Here is a 23,090-nt window from a genome sequence, read left to right on the forward strand (position 1 = left end):
CTACTCTCTAAAGATCCCTCACATCCAGTCACTACTCCGCTTGATTAGTGGTCGTCCCAAATGCAAAGTCAAACCGACATACGTGAAATGCGGGACTTCATCGTCCGTGCACAGTTCTCTGTGGGACCGACTGCAATGCAGTCAACCGGAACTGTTGCGCTCGGCTGCATCACACTAGTGGACGCAACAGGCCACGAACATCCAATATCAGTGAAATTCTGCACCTCATATCAGGTCCGCCGTGCCAGCGTAGAAACCCATCATAGGGAAGCTTGCTCATGAAATTCTCTTTCAGCAACTCAATGAGATGGTCCAAGTTCTGTTTAGGCGCGACTCGATTGAAGCTCGAATTCAGAGACGGTACATGGAAACAGGGCAATACGATTTGTGCATTGACGAGGGCACGCGAGTGACCGAACTGACAAGCCATCCTTGGGCGATAATCGAACCGGGCACAAAGATTGTCATGAGGGTAATCATCAAACAGCAGGAAACATCATCCTCTAAAGTTTACTACAAATGTCATTTTTGTGGCGCCAGTAATCGTCTTCCAAGCGGGTCTATTAGATATTCATATCAAAGGCTGGCTGGCTGCTCTATTGATTGGTTAGTACAATTCTCTTTTCGGTCTTGACTGTGTCTAACAACCGGAAGTCGAGAATGCAAACGACGGTTTCAAATCTCTCATCGATACTCGAGTTCGAAGGAGAGCGTGGATCCTCTGACATGGATGCCAATGATATGACTGACGCAGAAATGTGTTTGATTCGTAACTTTCACGTCCAGCAAACCGTATGTCATCATTGTCATCATTAGATTTGGCTAGCAATCTTAAGCTAAAAACTTAATGATATCCCCCTCTCAGGAAGTGCGTGATCTCGTCTTTTGTGCTGCTCACCCAACACTGATGGTGTCACACCAATGTCCCGCTCTTAGACAGTGCGTGATCTCGTATTTGGAGGTGCTCAACCGAGCCTGATGGGGCCATGACGATGTCCCGCTCTCAGTTTGTGCGTGATCTCGTCTTTTGAACTGCTTGACCGAGCCTGATGGTGCCACGATGATATTGCGCTCTCAGTCCGTGCGTGATATTGTCCTGAAGCGCTGCTTTCCCGACGCTGATGGTACCACGGCGATGTACCGCTCTCAGCCTGTGCGTGATATCGTCCTGAAGTGCTGTTAACCCGACGCTGATGGTGCTACGGCGATGTCCCGTGCTCAGTTGGTGCGTGATGTCGCCGTTTGAACTGCATACTCGACGCTGATGGTGCTATGATGATGTCATACTCTCAGTCTGTGCGTGATGTCATCTTTTGAGCTGCTTGCTTGAAGCTGATGGTGCCATGATGATGTCCCGCTCTCAGCCTGTACGTGATGTCGTCTTTTGAGTTGCTTGCCCAACGCTGATGGTGCCTCGGCAATGTTGCACTCTCAGTCTGTGCGTAATCTCGTCCTTTGCGCTACTTACCCGACGCTGATAGTGCCGCGGCGATGTATCGCTCTCAGAAAGTGCGTGATGTCGTCTTTTGCGCTGCGTATTCGACACTGATGGTGCCACGGCGATATCGCTCTCTCAGTCTGTGCGTGATGTCGTCTTTTGAGTTGCTTGCCTGAAGCTGATGATGCCGTGACAATGTCCCGCTCTCAGCTTGTACGTGATCTTGTCTTTGTGCTGCTTACCCAACGCTGATGGTGCTACGGCGATGTCCTGCTCTCAGTCTGTGCGTGATCTCATCTTGTGGGCTGTTTACCCGATGCTGACGGTGCCACGGCCATGTCACACGCTCAGTTAGTGCGTGATCTCGTATTTTTAGCTACTTAACCGACATTGATGGTGCTACGGCGATGTCCTGCGCTCAGTTGGTGCGTGATGCCGTTGTTTGAACTGCCTGCCTACTCGACGCTGATAGTGCCACGGCGATATCATGCTCTCAGTCTGTGCGTGACGTCATCTTTTGAGCTGCTTGCCTGAAGCTGATGGTGCCATGATGATGTCCTGCTCTCAGCCTGTACGTGATGTCGTCTTTTGAGCTGTTTGCCCAACGCTGATGGTGCTGCGGCCATGTCACGCGCTCAGTTGGTGCATGATCTCGTCCTTGGAGGTGCTTAACCGACGCTGATGGTGCCACGGCGATGTTGCGCGCTCAGTTGGTGCGTGATGTCGTCGTTTGAACTGCCTACTCGACGCTGATAGTGCCACGGCAATGTCATGCTCTCAGTCTGTGTGTGACGTCATCTTTTGAGTTGCTTGCCTGAAGCTGATGGTGCCATGATGATGCCCCGCTCTCAGCCTGTACGTGATCTCGTCCTTTGCGCTACTTGCCCGACTCTGATGTTGCCGCGGCGATGTACCACTCTCAGAAAGTGCGTGATCTCGTCCTTGGAGGCGCTTAACCGGGCCTGATGGGGCCGTGGCGATGTCCTGCTCTCAGTTTGTGCGTGATCTCGTCTTTTGGCCTGCTTAACAGATCCTGATGATGCCACGGCTACATCACACTCTTAGTCCGTGCGTGATGTCGTTCTTTGTGCTGCTTACCCTACGCTGATGGCGCCACGGCGCCGTCCCGCTCTCAGATGGTGCGTGATCTTGTATTTTTGAGCTGCTCACCCGATGCTGATGATTTCACGGCGATGTTCCACTCTCAGGAGGTGCGTGATCTTGCCCTTTGTGTTGGTTGCCTGACGCCGATTGTGCCACGGCGATGTCCCGCTTTTAGACAGTGCCTTGTCCCGTCTCTCACCCTACTTTCCTGAACACTGATGGTGGCGCAGCAATGTCCCGCTCTCAGGATGTGCGTTATCTCATCTTTTGAGTTGTTTTCCTGATACTGATGGTGTCATGGCAATGTTCCTCTCTCAGGAAGTGCGTGTGGTAGTTTTTAAAACTCTTACCACTTGTTAACCCTGACATGGTCAGTATGACTTACTGCATAGCACCGACCGTGTCCAGGCCATGTTCCCCCGACCACGGCGTGTCCTGCCCTCGCATGGTATGTGATGTTATTTTTCGCAGTGAACAACGCACGCCAACCCTTTCATTTTACCGTTAGATGGTGCGTGTTTCCACCTGAATCTCTAGCATAGCTTATCTTTGTGCTGATTGCATGTAGCGTTGTATATGTACAGTGGGATTGAGATTGAGGAAGATAGTGATGTGTATAGGGATGAGTGGAAGAAGACTAACACGATGCCTGTTTGGAACCGAGGATGGGGAGAATGATGAGCACCAGATCGTGACTATGGTTAGCTTTGAATATGTCATATTATTACTACCCCCCTGGACAATCGCAGATTTGGCTATGTACAGTGGCTCAAAAAACTGTCCACATGTTTGTGCTATTTTCACTATTTACATTATTGTATATGAATGGACAGGTAGACCAAGGTTATGCTAGTGGGGTACTCTGTAGTACTCCCTTGGGGCGTAAATTTGAGCCCTTTCCCGTGGGAATCCATGGTAATGTCGTGGTGCTATAGGCCTTACAAAATGATGACTCATGCGGACAGTTTTTTGACCCTAGATTAAAATTATATAAATCATTAGTTATGACACCATAAAGTCATGCCACTATTAAATAAATTATGAAGTGGTGTCATTATGACATTATTAAACCTATTGCTAAGTATATAATGAAGTGTGTCCCATATATCATAGTCATAATCACCATGAAAACCATCTCCTCTGCTCAAAGGGTTAATATCCTTTCTCTGTCTACTACTGGCCTCTCCACTCATCAAATAGCCTCTAGAACTAGTGTATGCAAGTCTACTGTAGCTAAGCTCATCAAAGAATGTCACCCAGACAAGGAAAACTCCAGTGGAGGTCATCCATCCAAACTCACCTCTACTGATAGGAGGGTCATTATCCAACATATCACCACAGGAAAGGCTGATAATGCTGTCCAAGTCACTCATCATATCAATTCCATCATCCCTACTCCAGTTTCTTCACAAACAGTGAGGAATGTCCTTAAGGAAGCCAATCTTAGGGCTGTAATAAAGAAGAAAAAGCCTCTTCTTTCCATCACTCATAGGAAGAGAAGACTAGCCTTTGCCCTAGCCCATCAAAACTGGACTGTAGAGGACTGGAAGCGGGTCATATGGTCTGATGAGACTAAAATCAATAGAATTGGGTCAGATGGGAAGGTATATGTGTGGAAAAAGAAGGGGGGTCCTCTTACAGACAGAGAGATTAATGGAACTCTCAAGTTTGGAGGAGGTTCTCTAATGGTATGGGGAACTATGGGGTGGAATAGTGTGGGAATGCTTGCAGAAGTTGAGGGGAGGATGGATGCTGAGCAGTATGTGGACATCCTCAACCACCACTTGCTGCCTACCATGGCAGAATCAGGAATTGATGAAGAAGACATTATTTTACAACAGGATAATGATCCCAAGTATACATGCAGAAGAGCCAGAGAATGGTTTGAAGAGCAAAATATTCACCTCCTTGACTGGCCAGCACAATCCCCTGATGTCAATGTCATTGAACACCTCTGGGGAGTACTCAAGAAGAAGCTTTTAGCCTATGAACACCCTCCTAAAGGAGTGTGGGAGTTATAGGAGAGAGTTACAGTGGAGTGGGGAAAGATTACAGCAGAGGATTGTCAGAAATTGATTGAAAGTATGCCTAGAAGGATAGAGGCAGGAATTAAGGGCAAGGGAGGTCACACAAAATACTAGAACAGCTAATTATCTGTGTAAAATACTTGGGTCAAAAAACTGTCCACATGAGTCATCATTTTTTAAGGCCTATAGCGCCACAACATTACCATGGATTCCCACGGTCAAGGGCTCACATTCATGCCCCAAGCGAGTACTACAGAGTACCCCACTAGCATAACCTTGGTCTACCTGTCCATTCATATACAATAATGTAGATAGTGAAAATAGCACAAACATGCGGACAGTTTTTTGAGCCACTGTACTTCGAGGACTTTTTCCTTGCGTACATATGTATAATTATTGTGCCGACCCCTTCAAGGGGGGTCGAATGTGGGGGACAATGGATTGACTTGTGTTCTTTATGATGAATCGCTTCTCCAGACAACGCTAAGATCGCCCTTCCCTCACGGCGACGGTTTCCGGTCACAACTCGCGTCTCATCAAGTTCAACACGTCAAGACATGGCGGAGCGAAAGAGATGGAGCTCGAGGGCGGTTGAGGTATTTAACTGGCAGCTGTCACGGTGCACACTGCACAATACAGCCTTGACGTCGAGATACTTATAACTGTTATAATAGGCAGCTGGCTGCTGTCTCCCCCAATCATGGACTCCTGCAGTACTGTAAACCTCGTGTATGATGTACTTATCATAGTACATCGAGTTCTGGAACCATGGTAAGTGTTTAGTTCCTGGTGAAGACGATTCCAAGTGACATTGTACAGTTCAAGTGATACGACGGTGCCGTTGCAATACTAATGTTAATATTGCCAGCACTTACTTAGAGTGTCGCATATGGCTATGATCCGGGACTCGACCCCCTTGAATGGGTTAACTGATACTTGCACCGCTTGTTGGCATTGCTCGACCAACGATGAGCGACAAGAAACGAGCATTGAATGGGGATGCCTACTAACAAAGAAACCAAGAAGGTCAATAGATCCTATTAGTTCTCTTATTCAACCTACTCAAGTCTTATTTGCAGTGATTTTGTGCGTCCACCTTTCCTTTCCACTGCTCATTTGTATTCATCTACTCATTAATTCATTCGACAGCTAAAATGTCAAGACTGTCAGTCCCTTCCCAGCCCCAGGCACACCGCTCTAGAACATTGATGACCTCTTTCGCAAAGTCGCAGAGGCCAAGCGCCGTGCCTCAGAGGCTTAGACGAAGCTTGCAGTCAAAGACAGCTATTACACGGTGCGTCTCTTTGCTCTTGCACGTCTCCTTACCTCTGAATCGGCTCCAGTCAGTGCCCTGAAGAACAAGCTAGTCGAACCAGCCTAATAAGATGCTGGCTTGAAAATGACTGCTGATCCCCTCCTGTCGCACCGCAGTCCAAGAAAGATCGATACAAACTAATGCAGCCCAAGTTTTCTTCTATCAAGGTGCGCCCACTCTCTCCACATATCGTTAACACCAACGCAATCCAAAGGCAAACATCCGAAACGCCTCAACGCCTCCCTCAGCACCAACCCCAGTCCCCCATCGTCAAAGTCAAAGTCAAAGCCAACCCCTTCGCCTCCATCTCAAGCGCAGCTAAAAACAGCGGTTTCGAAGGCGCACCAAAGGAACGTCACGGTCGCGGTTTTTGCTTCATTCAGAAAGGCAAGTATGAACAGCTAGCCGAACAAATGCATCAGGACGCCTCGCTTGAGGCTCTCAAACAATGTATTTCCGAAGGCGCGCGTAAAGCTGGTCTAGATTCTGAGTTTGAGACTTTGGAGAAGAACCTCAAAGTGCGTTCAGAAAGTATTGTTCGGTTCGTAACTGACGACGGCCTTAGCATGAACCTCCTCCAGCAGTGGACTGGTGGGACGCAGCTCTACTGCCTAGCAAGATTTACGATGATCTCTTCCTCGGATTCTCGCATCTCAACATCCTTACCCAGGATTCGCCTATCACACTATACGTCCAGCATCCCATCTCCATTGCTCCAATGGACGAGAACAAAGTCGGATTGAAACCACTCATGCTGATAAAAAAGCCACGCATATGTTCTGTTGGTGTGTATACGATGATGACTATAATATACCGCTACAGGAGCGAAAGAAGATGCGGAAACAACGCCGTCAAGCTGACCGTGAAGATGAACGCGATCGTATCCGGGACCGTATGGGTCTCATCCCTGCTGACCCACCCAAAGGCACGTATCACTCCCCTTCTGAACTTCCTTGACCTTACTCATTTTTTGTCATCCACAGTCCATCTATCGAACCTGATGAAAGTCCTAACATCAGACGCAGTCCAAGACCCCACTCGCATTGAGGCCCGCGTCCGCAAAGAAGTGGCAATGAGAAAACACAACCACGAAAAGATGAACGAACAACGGAAACTCAGACGAACAACACAGGGATAAGAAGGAGAATAAGAAATCGGAGGAGGAGAAGAAGGGAATCGTGGGGCTGTTTTCAAGTGCGTTGTCCCATCGCATCCTTGTCTCACTTTTCGCAACTCACTGTGACTCACTTTTACCTTCGCAACAGAGTGAAAACGCTCACAGACCATCCCACCGGTTCAAAGTCCCCAAAAATGCAGAACAGCGCAATTCGACTGGCGTCTGCATCTTCAACCCAGCTTTCAGCATGGTATACGTCGAAGGCACTGGCAGACTCGTACAAAGATATAGGTGATTGATGCTTGACCATATCGCTTGGACTGAAGCCGCTCGCCCACGTGGTGGGGAGGACGTCGTAATCGATAATGGGGGCAAAGACGACAACGAAGCACACAGTAGCAGCGGTGCTGGTGATAGTGGTAGTGCAGATGGTAACAGGGCCGCAAAAGCACAAGACGAAACAGCCTCACTCAGATATAACGCATGCTATCTCGTATGGCAAGGTCAACTACGAGATCGGGCGTTTAATATGTTCATGCCGAGGGGATGTCCTACAGGTGCGATGGCTAGGGAGGCTTTGGGGCAGAAGTTGGCAGGATATTGGGACCAGGCGAAGAATTGGAAGCCGGAGGAGGAGCTGTGTTAGTGGTGGGGTGTGGTTACTTGGTGGGGTTGGGGTGCTCGTACCCACTTACTTGCGACTTTGTTTGATGAGAGATATCGATGTGCAGCGATGGAGGGTGTGTATTTTGATTTCTCGGTAGGGTGATTTATTATATCTTGCTCATACCTAGTACTGTACTGATGGCTTTGTGTGCGGTGCATGATATGATTATGGACACTACAGGAGATACCGATGATCACGATCATGTATGATGATGTTCATTTGATTTACACCTCGAGACCAACTCGAGACACGGTTTGGGTCTGTTGAATTCAGAAAGTACTGATGTTGATGTCCGACAGTTTGCTATGGCGTCAAGGTCACTAGTGCTAACACCATTTCGGTGCGTACAACCTAAAAACCCGTCGGAATCACAGGTGTATGGAGGTGGGAAGAGCTCTCCCATTAACAAGCAAGTGCGATGATGCAACATAAAGCGGCAGTGCACTAGTGTACGTGGGCTCAATGAAGTTGAATAGAGAAAGAATTCACGAAGAGCGAAAGATCGCGGACGAGAAGATGGTGGAAATTACCCGCTAATGATAGTGGAGGTGTACATGTTGATGAGGGCATAATTTGCGAGTGTGGGAGCTCGAGGCGAAGTGGAAGAAGTATAAGCACTTGATTGGCACTTTACATAAATTGAACTTTGGAGATGAGTCCGGCGAACTTCGAAGCCGGAATGAGCGGAGCCAAACCTCTAGAACTGCCTTTCTGGTAATGCCTCATGTTGTCCTCATGTCTGTTGGTGATTCCTTGAATTTGTAGAACCTCTACGTTGCACCCAACCTTGTATTTTGGGTTGATTTTGTCAAGGGCCAGTCTTTGCCAGTTCAAGTTGACACCACCACTATTGGTGTCTCAGACTGCAACTACCCTCGCACGCATGCAGCAGGAGATGGACGCGCGACCAGGCTCTAATCAATTGAGTACAGAGTTAGAAAAGATGCATGCGGATCTCCACAGTCGCAAGACTCTCTTGGACAACATGAACCAGGCAATTCAGCAAACCTCAAACCCGAATGATTTGCTTGGAGGAAACCTAGCGCATATGTGAGCTATGTCGGCGTGTCGTTCAACCTTATTTACATGCATTCTAGTAATGATAAAATGGCATCTGCCGATGCTGCTGGTCTAGTAGTAGATGTTATGCAGGCTGGTGGAGCATCCCAGCAACCCTGGCTACAGTTAGTCAGTCCCGCTTCAAGTTTTCGAACAAACCCCGCAGTTAGTGCTCCTTCGACCGCAGATCGGCAAAGCGCGCGCCCGGATGAGCAGCTGTGTATTCCTAGGGCACCTCAAGAAACCTTCCCGAACCGGGTAACAACTGCTGGCCTTAGAATGGTTCCCGCACCACAAGGACCGCCATCTATGATTCACAACAAGATGCAATCCACGCAGCTGACTGAGGAGATGCCCGCTATCCAGTCAGGACATACTCTACTACCAACTCAAGAGCAGCTAGTACACACAGGGGATGTGATCCAGCATCTGAAACGAGTTTTCTCAGCAAGTGGGTCGTCCCCTCATATGTTGTCGCAGCAGATTCTTATTATTATTTTTGCACAGAACCACCGACGATGCCACTGCACGCATTGTCAGATGACCAACAAATGGAGTGCAACCAACTACTGGAGCAGCTTCACACCACGACTCAGGACCTCAATGCCAAGTTACCAATGTACTGGATTGTTTTGAGATCGGACAATATAATCCGCAATCTGGTCGCAATTGTAAGTATCCTTCGAGCGCATATGCATTTTGTCGCGTTAAGTGTGTCTTCTTTCCAGGTGTCATCGGTGGCATATCAATGGGCGTCAATGTCAAACCTGGTCATAATTGATCTCTCCGCTCTAAAGAGCATGCATAGCTTGCTACAACACTATATCGAGCAATTCAAGCAAAGGTACCAGACGATGGAAGCCGCTGTCGCACTGCAATAAATGAGTGATGAACTGGCTAGTCTTCTCGTAGATCGACCATCCCCCCCACCTACTGCTCTCAACGTCACACACTCCACTCAGCTTGTCCCCCGAATCCGCATCCCGGACTTAACTGGACTCATCACCTGATGCAGCGAAGACCCTGTCGCCGGTGGCGCATATGGAAATATTTACAAATGTATATACCACGGACCAGAGGGTGATATAGATGTTCATGTGGATGTTGCTGTTCTTCTACAGTTTACTGACACATCACTCACCCACAGGTCGCCGTTAAAGCATTCCGACCGCAATTCTTCAATACTGAGATAATGTTGGCATTTATGAGAGAACTCGAGATTTTGAAGAGATTGCAACACCCTAATATCTTGAAGTTCATGGGTACTACTCGGAGCTTTGGCCCCCCTGTGGCTCTGGTTGCTCCGTGGATATTCAACGGCACTTTGACGTCATTCCTCTACAAGAAAAACGAGACCCTTACGCTGCATGACTGTCTGCTTTTGGTGAGAACCTTAAGGAATTTCCTGGATTGCGCCCTCGAGCTCATCGTTTCATGTCCAAGCTCCGTGGCATAGCTGCTGGCCTTGACTATCGTGAGTGGACCCAGCCATGCACATAACAAGAATAAATAACTGTCCCTCAGTTCACATGTTTCGTTTCACTGCAGATGAACACACGTACTTGAATCCAGTCATTCACGGAGACCTCTCTGGTGTAAGATTTATCATTTGTTCCATCCTCCATACTAATGATCAACTACAAGAACAATGTCCTGATCGGTAGTGATAGAACTGCATATCTTGCAGACTTTGGCCTTTCCGAAACGTTGACAAGATCTCCCAGCATGACATACCTCGCGAAGATGAGCCGTCGTCCAGGAGCAGCGAGGTGGGCGGCTCCTGAATGGCTTTCTGTGGAAGAATCAGCCTCTGAAATCAGCACCCAGAGCGACATATATTGCTTTGGCAGCATCATGCTTCAAGTCAGTCGTTCCCTCTCGCCAATGCAGCTCGCTAACTCGTCCTGCAGGTGCTGACGGGAAATGTGCCTTGGCTCCGCTTGAATAATGAATTTGTAATATGGTTGAAAGTGGTTGAAGGGGAGATGCATCCTCGTCCAGATGATTGTGTCACCGACCAGCAATGGAATTTTATGACCCGTTGCTGGTCTAAGACACCCATCGAACGGTCTTCCGCCCAAGAAGCACTTCAATTTGTTGATAGCGAGCTTGCTTTATACGATTGAGCAAATGATGTTATACTATTTCATATGCTCAAGAACAAATGTGCTGGGATCATAAGTTAGCCGCGTTTACTTTGAGCTCGGAGGCAACACACAGACACAATCATACATAAGTAAGTCAAGATCTTTAAACACTGGGCAATGCATGTCTCTGTCACATGTTGTGGATCACAATCCGAAGGTCCGAAAGAGTTCAACTGAGGCCACACAATGTCAGAGATAACAATACATAAGAACTAGCTGCAACGGTGAAATAGTTGTCAATATATTGGATCCATATTAACGACCACTGGTGTATTGAGAAGATGCGCAGCAGAGAAAAAGAACCAAACGAGCCCACAACAGAAAGGCTTGTGATTGCGCGGTTACTGCGTCTGTTGTAGTAGTATTACTAGTATTGGGAGCAGGAGGTGCCGTGGACGTCAAGACATCGGTCGGATGAGGTTGTGATGACGACCCCTGGGCTTGGCCTTGTGGTTGGCTTTGCTGTGTTCGTTTCACATTGCCACGACCTCGACTTGGCCGCCAAGCAACAACCAATGGCTGCAGAGATATCATTGAACCACGGTGATTGGACACGTACGTGAAGAAAAACATACCTTTCTGTCCCGTACTGGAGCAATTTCAACGACATGAGGACCGCGACGAGAAATTGTGGTCTGCGTTGGGCGTTGCTGGAGTTCGGTTGCCTCGTCGGCAATGGAGTGGGAGTGGTGGAAGAGCGATAAAAGGCGATCAAGGAGCGCACGTGGTTTCGCTGAAGTGGGTGCGAGGGCTTGGATACGGCCAGAGAACCGGTGACGGGTACCACGCATCGTGGAGGACTGAGAACACAGGTAACGAGAGCTGATCAAAAAATGTGGACGATGCACATGAACACCATCTCGCACCTCATTGAAAAAGTCTGGCTCCAATTGATCATATTCGGCCTGTGTAGCATCCGCCTAGAACTTGATGTTACGATCATTGAAAAGGTTGAGGAACTTATCACGTACATCCATTAACGACTCTCCAGCTGCGACCTGCGATTGAATGAGAGGTTAACATGGTCTTGGCTGATGAGCCATAAGATTTACACTCACATCAGGAACAGAGTCCAGTAAGTCTTCAAGGCCAGCTTGTGTTAGGATGGCGTTGATATCCCAGACATACACATTTTTGTTATCGCAACCAGTGACTAGCAGCTTTCCAAGTCTATCAGGGGAAAAGGCTGCGCAGTTCACATCATCTTCATGCTGGAGGGGTGGTCCAACAGGGAGGTTGGTGTCGAAATTCCACAGACGTGCTGTTCCATCATCCGATGCACTCGCAAGAAGGCGGTCGTGCCAAGACAAGGAGATAGCGTTAACCCAGCTTGTGTGACCGTCGAGAATAGCAATCTCCTGCCATGTGGCAGTGTCGAATATCCTAATCGGGCCATAAGACGCGGAGACCAACTTTTTTCCATTTGATGTCCATGCCAAGCTGTGAACTAATTGATGGTGTTTGAGTGTGGAGAGTTGCTTGCCCGTCTTGGTATCCCAGATTTTTACACCATGTCCCCCCGTCGCAATTTTCGTTTTGTCGGGTGAGCAGATCACCACCATCACATACTCGGCCCCAGTCTCGATCGGACCCAGGACACATTTCCCACTCTCGATGTCCCACATTCTTGCCATCTTGTCCAAGGAACCGCTCACCACTCACTCACCATCTGCACTCCAGCACAATGACCCTACTCTGGAGGTGTGCCCTGTCCATTTGGCGACGACCTTCTACGTCTCGATGTCCTACAACCCCACAATCCCATCAGTGTTTCCGCTTGCAACAATCTTGCCGTTTGGAGATAATGCTATGGTAGACACTCCTGCATTGTTCCCCCCATCCTGCCAGTTGTTACCCACCTGTGTATCGCTCTCTAGGTCCCATAGTTGGAGCGAGCCGTCATCCGAACGTGCGATGATGTGTTGTCCACCATGCAGGTGCAGGACATTTCGTACCCGGTGGCCTTGCATAGTCTGATGGGGCTTGACAGTTGGCGTCTCTTGCATCTCAACGGTCACGGAAGACATTTTGTTGGCGCTCGGAGTCTCCACCACGGCAGATCGTGGAATATGTAAATCAGAACGTGTCAACAGCAAATATTGCTGGCGAGTCCACAGGCCTATCTGCTTTCACTTTAATTTCTGTCACTAGTCCATAAGGCATTGCTCACGATGAAGCCCGCTTATAGGACTTCGGTCAGCTGGGATGTATGTAGGAGTTCCTGCGGTGTTCTTCGAGAATTCACAAGAGAACTTTGTGGGAAATATCGCTGCTAAGCGAGCAGTCAGCGTTGCCTGGCAGAATATTCTGGAGTATCACTCACGAGAAACACGTTCAGGCCAACTCTCACAGATACTGATACCCAATCACCAATGTGAGGGACGTAAGTACTATAAGCTGAGACAGTGGGCATTTTGTTTAGAGTCGAGGGAGTTGGATACTCGTTCGTTTAAGTCATGTAAGTATTACGTTGCATATTATTCCATGTGTTAACCTTGTGTTCGCTTCACAGCTTAAGTGCTGTGTACACGGCCAATCGAAAAAATCATAGAATCTATGTCTAAAAATAGGGTTATAGCCCTTATGTCAGTCTGATCTCCACGCATCAACTTTCGTCGCGTGTATTATACATAAATATTTAATATAATTTTGATAGATTCACAGGCTGACATAATGTCAGTGATGTCAGAGTGTGATAGCGATGCTGGTAGGGTATAAATCCGGTGGCTGTTTTCGGGTGCACATTATGTACGGAGACCTAGTACCGGAATTATGTTGGTTGACAACATAGATCATATACTGAGACCTAGACATTGGTAGTATACTGGTTGACGATATAGATCATGTGCTTAGACCAAGGCGTTGGTAGTATACTGGTTGACAACATAAATCATATACTGAGACCTAGACATTGATAATATACTGGTCCTAGACATTGGTAATATACTGGTTGACCGATGTACAAGCTATATACTTCCGACATATGTATGACACTTGAGCATATGTAGAGTGTACACCTATTAACACCCTGTGTTGGTACCGCCTGAATATTTTTCACACCGATATTTGCACCTGTCGAGACATCATGGAAAGCACGACAAATGTATTATTTTTGTATCAAAAATAACAGGTATGATTAGGACGAGGGATGCAGTGCAGGGGTGGCAAAAATGACAGGTGTGATTAAAGTGAAGGATGCAGGAGCAGCGAAAATGATGGGTATGATGAAAATGAGGGATGGAGTGCAGGAGCGGCGAAAATGAATGGAAATATGTAAAATCTTAGGTGTTCCAAATGAGCTCGGTCTGAATAGCAGTCTGCCAATGAGGATTCGTCTTCGAAATCAACTTCGAGAGCTTCTTGCCACCAGGAAACTCGGCGAGATCAGCTTGGAAGATTTCAATGAACAACCTAACCGAAAATCAGTTTCTATAACTGCATGAGCCAACAAATACGTACTTCTGCAACTCCTTATCTTGCTGGGCGGGGATCGAGGAGGATTCCTTGGACATTTGGTGCATGGTTAAGAGTGAGTGGTCGATGAAGTTCCAGAATCTGATGGTATTGTTGTACCGCGCCGGAGTACCTTCAACCAATCCGAATCTGGAGTCAAGTGGGTCATCTTGTAAGACTGCGGCATTGTCAACATTGTTCCCGGGCCCATTCAACTCCTCATCCTCTCCTGTTAGCATCCCGATCACCACTTTGGTCCTCGAGCTCTTCATTATCCATGTCGGCACCATTCTCATTCCTCCTAGCACTGGGCGCATGATCGTCGTTTGCTGAGGTTTCTGGGGAGGCCTGATTGTTGGACCCAGGCGTGTGATTATTGTCAAATAAGTCATTCTCAAGCCGTTCGATGTTGACACCAAGTTCGCATTCGACTTTTCCCCGCATGTCCTGCTTGAGTGACAGGAATAAGGTAAGGGGAAAATAATTCTTTGATGGAAGCACTTTTGTAGTCGCTGATGCCGATGAGAAAAATTCGCAGAAGACGCCGCTGTCCCCGTACAAATGAGTGTTAATGTTAATAGAGAGATACATGTGGTATCACTTACAAGTAGCGCGATTCTGTTCCAATGTGTAGAATCAACTTCCATGCCAGACCCTGCTGCGTGCAAGCGCCCTGGTCACATCGGCGACACTTGTATGCTTGACAACTGACGTGGTGAGCTACACAGCAATAATCATAATTGAGGTTGCAGTCAAAAAAAAAAGTAGCGAGACTCACAGCGGTCTTGATGACGCTACTGAATACCGGTAAGTAGCTTTGTGACTGATTTGCCCAGCTGAGCTCTGAGTTCGACATCCTCGAGCATTCCGGGGGGGGATTTTGAAGACATCACAATGACTGGTAATGAAATCCTGAAATCATTTAGCGGTGTTGACTCAGAACAGCGGACATTAGAGACAGACCATTATATGAAGCTGGGTGTCAGTGACATATGCTGTGATGTTTGGCAACAGCATGCACGCAAACAAACGGTTGTATAGCCCATTCTTCTGGTCCAAGTTAGTCTAGAATAACACAGAATGCAAAGTACCATCGTTACCTCAAAGTCCTTTGATTCCAAGGCATCCTTCAATTCCTGCAATCTCTTTGCCTTGTTTACCTCGTAAAGTTTGACGAGGGTAATCTTCAGGTCTATGAGCATATAAAACATGTCGCCAGACTGCATCAAGTCTGAGTCAGCAAACACAGCAACCCAACAGCTCGATGAAAACTTATTACATCAATGAAACGCATGACTTCTCCGGTTGGAACCTCGTTGTCTTCACACAGCTTCTTGGCATAGATCTTGAAGCGTTTCGTCCATTGGGGTGTGAGCTTGGTAGGATCCCCATGGTGGGAAGTTCTGCTGTTCCTGCATCGACGAACTGCTGTGCTGATTGGCTCATCCAACGATGATGTTGGACTAGTGGGGGGCACAATTTCAAGTCCGGGTATCACTGGGCCGTCGCCACTTGTAGAGCGAGAACTTTGGGGGGAAGCACCTGTGAAGTACATCGTCAAGTCAAATTAGAGCTTATATGTGAGGACCTACTTCCATATCCTCCAACAGACAGATGGTTGGATGAGCTGCCGCTGCTCCAGGTCAGGCGTAGTGCTTCTGTTCAGACTTCCCGTGGATCTTTCTGGTGAAGTTCTTGTATTTGATCGTGGCCTCAGCTGATTGGTTTGCTTGTGAAGGTGATCTTGAACATTGGCTACCACCAGAAGACTGGCGCAGACGATAACCACATTGGAACATTGTTGCAAATGCCAGAGGTTGCGGTGGCTGCAGGCACTCAGGCTTGCATGAGGTTGGATATTAATAGTATCCGTGACACTCCGAAGTTGACTGAACCGAGCAAAAAATTCAGGCCTCCTGAATGTCCTCTGGGCAGGAGCAGAACATCATACAGTAGTATTGGTATGTTGGTATGTAAGGTGCCCATAGTTGTAATGAAGTACATATTAATTGTGCCGTCCAACGACTCTGCCACAACTTCCAGCAACGAGGATGCTTTTGACATTGGAGGAAGAACCTCAAAGATAAGCACGCTGAACCTTGTCGAAGGAGAGCCTTGAATGCTGGAGGAAGAATTTCAAGGATAAGCATGCGAACTTGTCGAAGGAGAACCTTGAACGCTGGAGGAAGACAAGCATGTGAACCTTGTCGAAGAAGAATGCTCTCCAGCGTCTTGCAAGAACGGGGAGTTAGGGTGATTCCATCTAGTACTGTCTGCCAGGCTGCTCGTGATGTGGAGCCTGAGAGTGCCAGATATGCGAGGTCATCACTGGCGCGGAAGGTTGCAAGGGAAGCTGCTGTGCATATGACAATTGTCCTGAATGATGCGGGTGAAGGGGGGGAGTGTGCGAGGGATTTGGAAGAGCCAGCCCCAAAGAGTGCCGATATGGTGGGGCAACATATTGCCCAGCATACATTGGCGGTACCATGGAAGGTGGGTTCGATGGCCAGGGATGAGAAGGGAGAGGTCTGGATGGACCGGGCGCAGGAGATGATTGCCACGTCATGACCATTGGGGGTGGCTGCAACAGGTGATGCGAAGGGGGAGCTCTATATGGACCGGGCGTGGGAGATGATTGCCACGTCAATACCATTGGGGGCAGCTGCAACGGGTGATGCGAAGGGGGAGCTCTATATGGAGGCATGGGGGATTGCTGCAACTGTGAAGGTACAGTAGCAGGCAGATGTAGCGATGGGAGACGAGAAGGTGCGGGTGCTGGGAGATGGGAACTTGAAGATGCAGCTGCCTGCGTGATTGTGGGTTGTCGTGGATTGGCGGGCGGTCGAGGTGCCTTCTCTTTTGCTTTCTGCGTTTTCTTCGGTTTTCTTGCTGCTGGGCGGTCGAACGCCGCAGGAACCCCAGCTATGTCATTGTGCAATGTACTCAAAGACTCGGTATCTGGTGTTTCGCCTGATTTCTTGCTTGCTTTCTTCTCCCGGATTTGACAAGCTGCTGCTAAACGAATGTCTACTGCATTATCGACCCTCAATGGTGTCTTGCGAAGTGACTGAGGGATGACAGATTGAATCTGGGCGTAATTGTGAATCGAATAAGCATTGAGCAAGTAAAATGGCGAGGATTTGTGCTGAACGATGGACTTCATACATGCAGTCTCAGTTCGCTCTTGACAAATGTGACATTGACTAATGCCTGTGCACTGTGATTTAACACAGTCGTGTTGGACGTTTACTATACAAACAATTTCCTAGATTCACCACGTGAGCATGTCAATAAACTCGATTGAAGGTTCATGTTCAAACTTACTTGTGGACCAATAACAACCTCATGGTCCGTGAGCTCGAGTGCGGGGATGTGAAGGAGGGGATGTAACGCAGGTCCGAAAGCAAGTTTTTGAATGGCGACATGCTGCACGACTTTGTGAGAGTCTGAGATCAGGATCTCGTGAATGCGCCCAATGGCTGAGCAAGATGTTGATGAGTTGTGAAAAATGATGTGTGCTTCTAAAGACGCTTTCTCGCCGTTGCCAAGAATCAACGAGATGCCATGATGGTATCGAGCATTACAAGCAGGTTGTGAGAGCTCGAGGGCGTTTGCGCAGCATGTTGCTGTCCACAGCACAGGTATTCCTGCCATAGGTCGTCCATCTTCGGCGGCGACTTTCTTGAGTTGGCCGGTTCCTTTCAGTAACAGACATTACAATCTATGATGCTGGGTATTCAATGAACACATTACCTGCCACAGGATGTTCTCGTGTATGAATTCCCAAAAGACGTGCCTGCTCTGGACGATTGTCGAGGTAGTTCAAAACCACATCACCTGCCCGAACCCACTTTCCCCGAGCACTATCAAACCAGTAACCGCCTGTCGCAATATGCTTGATAATGTCTTGTCTCGCAAATATTTTGCACATATCCTGGCTCGGACCCTGTCGATTGCTGTGTATACATGCTAGACGGAACACGTAGTTAAATGATTCGTATCGTTCAGTGGAAAAGAGAATGGCTGGTCCGAAGCGTCGAATGTACGCAGGAAGATGCACTAAAAAATGAAACTTCAGCTTCGAGATGAGAATACTTGGTGCGCATTTTGCTGTTATGTTGAGAAAATCATTGATTGTCCGGGTAAGCTTCGCCTGTGATTCAATCAGCATCAGTGCAGTAGTGTCAGTGTGCGATCATACCAAGTATAGATCAGTATCATCTATCTCCGTGTGCCAAACATATACGACGAGCTCACCAATACTTGTCCACCCATCGAGTACTGTTCGTGGTAGTAAATCTTGAATGAGAAATGGCATGACTTGTGCCAGACTTTTAAAGTGTTTCCCTATCAGCCCGCCCTTATAATGGCATATATACTCAGCGTCGAGACAAGGAGCATTAAGCCCATCCTTCTCGATGGAGTCGAGACGCATTTGAAAAACGTCCAAGAGCTTTGCCTTTTCGAGGAGGTACACCGATTGACCCCAAAAGTATTTGATGACCCCCAGTAGCACCATATGTAAAATCTCTGTTGGCGTGTCCTGGTGAACATTGAATCCTAATGAAAGGTCAATGTACGACTGAAAACGCGGGCATGAACCTTACCTTCCACGCCCAATAATGGGTTTATTGCGCCCTCAATCATGCTCCCCTGCAGGAGGTCTCCCAGTTGCTTCTCTAGAATAGCCTTGACTTCGCACTCTGGTTTTGCCTGAATGCCAGCACCTCGTTTGCGTAGCTTCTTCCCTAGCTCAACAACCATGTCAAGAATGTAAGCAGTTCTCGTGTCCTTCACACCTGACGAAGCGACAGATTGTCATGAATGTTACCAACTGCATCTAAATTTCGATTATCAAACCCTAAGTCACCTTATCCGATAAGATTAGATTAGATAGATCCCTGATAAGATAAGATGGATAACCGATTAACGATCACTATCTTTACATCACATCTATACTACATCGACGTCATCCATCTATATCCGTAACCCTAGACATACGAACTCATCACATCCTTAGAAGTCCTACGATTAGGCAACGGGTTACATCATAAGCATCTACACGCCTCTATGATCGAACCATAACCGAGAGTCCTTTACGAGTCATCTCTCGAAGAGTCACCATCCTTTCACATCGCAGACCTTCACTTCCCACACATGACATGTTAAGAGTTACCTCTGTCATTCACCGAACCCCTTACATAAGAACCTGTTGCACAGTCACAGCTAGAACCCTGAACCACTATCACAGAAGCACCGCTCATAGAGAAGCATGCTCATCACCAAAGACCCTGGAGAATCCCTAGATCCGATCATACCCGATACATCTCCAGATCCTATCTCTTATCGAGATCCTTAATCACCGCTCGAGACTTCTTGTCACAGAACTCTCTCACACCCTTCTTAATCTCCGTTCACCCTGAATAGAAGCAGCACCCTGAGAACCCTGCTTAATCACCGATACCCTAAACCCCATGAACCCTTTCCCCTTTTCTCCTTGTAGTTGATTGGTTGATAAAACGCCCTATACCCTAGGTGCAATGTTGTGACCGTATATAGATATATCACAACCTTTCATACTCAGATATCTCCGCCTAGAGAGTAGTATATAGTTTAGGTCGTAGTCAGTAGTACTCCTTAGACTTAACCTCTTCGTTCTTACGTCATCGTAGGCCTAGACATTCCCTCTCAAATCTATCCTTGCTTTATCCCTCTTCAGACGAGTCCTGTGGTGTGATTCAATCTCCAGACACCTACTAGTTAGGTTAAGGGACGTTGGTCATAACACAGATTTCTTAATCTTCTCTGACGCACCTGAACAGAGCGCAGAAGCAAATTGTGCGTGGATCTCTTCCGCTGTTCCTGCAGGAGTGCGTGGCGTTCCTGGCTGCTCAGAGTCAGTCAATATGGTGACGGATAGTGCGAGAATATGCTACATACCACGAAGATGCTCTTGTAGCCCTCATCTGACTCTTTATACTCCTTGGTTCCACCGACTTCACATGTCCTACAGAAGAAGTTGCAATGCAGCCCTGCGTGGCTGCATTCTTCAGCATGCATGGGGTTGTCGCCACCGAGAAACAGACCATATAGCTCCAGCATAACTTCTTCTTCGTGCTTGCAGTCCCAACTGAAGACCCCCGATTCCATAGCTTTTCTAAGATCACTAGCGTCACATTTGCTGTAGTAGCAAATTATAAGTATCACGTACCTGATTGAATCTTGCATGGCGCTCATCATTTCCATCGGGGCTGCGTGAGGAGAAGACGTGACAAACCGAATACAAAACTCTTTCTCGAGCATTTCGCGAGGCAGATTTGCATTAGACATATATATTGCATGATGCTTGTTCCACTGCTTGGATATGTTTCCAGATACGTCATCCATGAATATTATGAGAGGGACTGAGTACACCATACGTCCTTGAGATTTTGTGCGCAATGGATTCGGTACCAGTTTCACGTATTTGTTCGATGACTCCGTCAGCCCGCAAGCGAGTTCGTTGTCATTGGCAGATATTTCCCTGAACGACCTTCGAAAGTTAGATGTCGGGATCATTTCCCGCTCGTCACTGACAATAAACCCATCCTAAGTCTATCAGCAAAATTGAAAGTATGCGCAGAACACTGGTATCACCTGTGTTCATTGTACAGCACGGCCAAGTGCATGTAGCTGCTTGTCCACGCTATCATTTGTTGACATTTACGATGCAAGAAAGAAATGCTCGGGTATAAAGTAGTCTCCCGACACGTCCTGCAAGAGCTCATTCACGAAGTAGATCTCCCCGTCGACTTTAGCTGCGGGGGGCGAAGGGAGTTCGAACATCATTTTATCTCCATTGAACACCTGGGACATTCCCTTGTCCCCGTCCTCAGGGTAATCCTGCATCGCAAACCGCGTGAGGGGGTTTGCGTAGTCCTAAATGAGAACATTTGAAGTCAGTGTTGAGAGAAGTGTTCATGTGTGAGATTCTGCGCACCTTGGCAACTGCTTTTCCAACATTGTTAAGATAAAATATATTGCCCGAACGTGCAGTGATCTTTTCCGTTGGATTGCCAACAAGTGTTCGAACAGACTCCTGGACTCGATTCAATGCATATAGCGAAGGGACGTCACAAGCACCAAGCTCTCTTGCCCAAGATAAGACCGCCTTTTTCTGCGCCTCGGAGAATGGGAGCCTTGGAGAACTAAATAGCAAGGCAGTAATATAATGCTTAAATGATAGGTTAGCAGTGAAAACGCACAAAGATAATGAAACATATGGCTTTTGTTGGCCAAGGATACGCTGGATTGTCAGGCGCAACTGGACGGTTCAGATTTACATCACATGAGGTGGTCAGCGGACAGTCATCTAATGATGTAAATACGTCTCCCGCAGGGAATGAAACAATATCTCACCTAGAAGTTCGATCCCAAAGTTTGAGTCCGTCTCATCATCAAGGCTGGTCTCTTCACTCGCTGGGGCGAGCGGCATGGAGAATATTTGTTCCCCCGAAGCAAGGGCGGATTGCAACTCCTCGTACAAATCACATGTCTCGTTGACTTGGTAGAAAGGACTGCTGGAGATTGCATTCCAGAGATCAGCGACTGGTACTACTTCATGGTCTGGTCCATGTGGCTCTGGGATATAGACAGCATCGTCGACATCCATCGCACTCGAGGCAACATCGTTGTGTCCGTTGTTTTTGTCGTTTCCGTCGTCGACAGGTGAAGGCAAATGTTCTACTTCATGATGGTGCCGTTGCCGTTGTCGTTGACGTTGAGAAGTCGAGCGCATTGAAGTCCAGGCCTTGGCATGACGCTGATGTACGCCAGTGCCAACATGCTTCGATGCATGTTTAGGATGCATTGTGCACAAAGTGTTATCACGCTTCGGACACACATTGCACACAACCTGAGACGCTCCACAAAACTGCAAGACTGCATTAAACATCAGTAAACGCTATTCATGTTGAGTGCAAGACTTACTTATACCGTCGATAGCATGCAGTGCGGCTGGCATGATACCGATTGTCGAGTGATTGCAGTGTGATCGCTGATTGGAGACTTGACGATTTGAAAGCGACTCTTTCAGATCATGTGATTCCTTGGGAGAATTTTGAGGCGAAGTCTGAAATTCTGAATTGAAGGGATTTTGAAGTCTTGGTCGGAATTTGGTACTGTGCATGGAGTGCGTGAAAAAAATCAGCAAAAGAGAGAAGAAAACAATAAGAGCACAATACCCCAACAACTAAAAAGTAGCAAAAAATTTTAGAAGGGTACAGGTTCACTGCGCCTGAAAATGGAGGGGCGGCAGTTAAGATGGAATAGAGGAGAGGCGGAGGAGCAGATGATATGTAGAAAGGGAATATGTTAGACTCGTGAGTGTATAGAATAGAGGAGAAGCGGAGTAGCAGATGATATGTAGAAAGGGAATATGTTAGACTCGTGAGTGCATAGAATATAGGAGAGGCGGAGGAGCAGATGATATGTAGAAAGGGAATGTGATAAGAAATCCGCTCCTGAGTGTTAAGCAGGGGGAGGGTGGCAAAGAAACAGGCAGAGGGTGATAATGGGGAGCAGAAGTCTGTAAAGGGAGAAAATGTCAAGCCAGGCTCAAAATAATGAAGAATATAAGAGGGGTAGTGGAAGGGCAGATGATAGAGCGCCGAGGCGAGAGCAACAAAGATAAGGCAAGATGTCAATGATCTAAAGAATAGTGAAGGGAGTCAGCAATATATAGATCCGGGATTATGTTAAAACAACCTAGGGATCCTGCGACGT

General features: G+C 47.6%; 4 protein-coding genes across 4 annotated transcripts; 2 read left to right on the plus strand and 2 right to left on the minus strand.

Moving 5' to 3' along the window:
• Window positions 1-6,718: 6,718 nt before the first annotated feature.
• EDB91DRAFT_1238222 (Pre-mRNA-splicing factor 3) lies at window positions 6,719-7,647 on the plus strand (the record flags this gene model as incomplete). The annotated part of the gene is made up of 5 exons (XM_041321688.1): window positions 6,719-6,809; window positions 6,868-6,950; window positions 7,024-7,070; window positions 7,167-7,278; window positions 7,351-7,647. 5 exons carry the CDS (start codon window positions 6,719-6,721, stop codon window positions 7,645-7,647), a joined length of 630 nt encoding a protein of 209 aa, XP_041175257.1.
• A 2,284-nt stretch (window positions 7,648-9,931) lies between these two features.
• EDB91DRAFT_1056202 (kinase-like domain-containing protein) lies at window positions 9,932-10,853 on the plus strand (the record flags this gene model as incomplete). The annotated part of the gene is made up of 3 exons (XM_041313985.1): window positions 9,932-10,156; window positions 10,372-10,590; window positions 10,638-10,853. The coding sequence occupies 3 exons, from the start codon at window positions 9,932-9,934 to the stop codon at window positions 10,851-10,853; spliced, it is 660 nt and encodes a 219-aa protein (XP_041175258.1).
• Window positions 10,854-14,155: 3,302 nt separating this feature from the next.
• On the minus strand, window positions 14,156-15,882 carry EDB91DRAFT_1250471 (uncharacterized protein; the record flags this gene model as incomplete). Its single annotated transcript, XM_041323228.1, has 8 exons — window positions 14,156-14,285; window positions 14,334-14,556; window positions 14,615-14,874; window positions 14,933-15,034; window positions 15,106-15,239; window positions 15,291-15,377; window positions 15,428-15,547; window positions 15,607-15,882. 8 exons carry the CDS (start codon window positions 15,880-15,882, stop codon window positions 14,156-14,158), a joined length of 1,332 nt encoding a protein of 443 aa, XP_041175259.1.
• A 708-nt stretch (window positions 15,883-16,590) lies between these two features.
• Window positions 16,591-22,329, minus strand: EDB91DRAFT_1250472 (uncharacterized protein; the record flags this gene model as incomplete). The annotated part of the gene is made up of 16 exons (XM_041323229.1): window positions 16,591-17,415; window positions 17,493-17,537; window positions 17,587-17,592; window positions 17,652-18,025; window positions 18,081-18,480; window positions 18,529-18,887; window positions 18,935-19,126; window positions 20,142-20,214; window positions 20,268-20,484; window positions 20,539-20,898; window positions 21,034-21,245; window positions 21,307-21,540; window positions 21,572-21,630; window positions 21,726-22,152; window positions 22,210-22,247; window positions 22,296-22,329. 16 exons carry the CDS (start codon window positions 22,327-22,329, stop codon window positions 16,591-16,593), a joined length of 3,855 nt encoding a protein of 1,284 aa, XP_041175260.1.
• Window positions 22,330-23,090: the final 761 nt, after the last annotated feature.

This window comes from Suillus paluster (assembly GCF_016628075.1).
Source record: "Suillus paluster strain FC165 chromosome Unknown EDB91scaffold_43, whole genome shotgun sequence".
In the NCBI taxonomy this organism is placed as follows: Eukaryota; Fungi; Basidiomycota; class Agaricomycetes; order Boletales; family Suillaceae; genus Suillus; species Suillus paluster.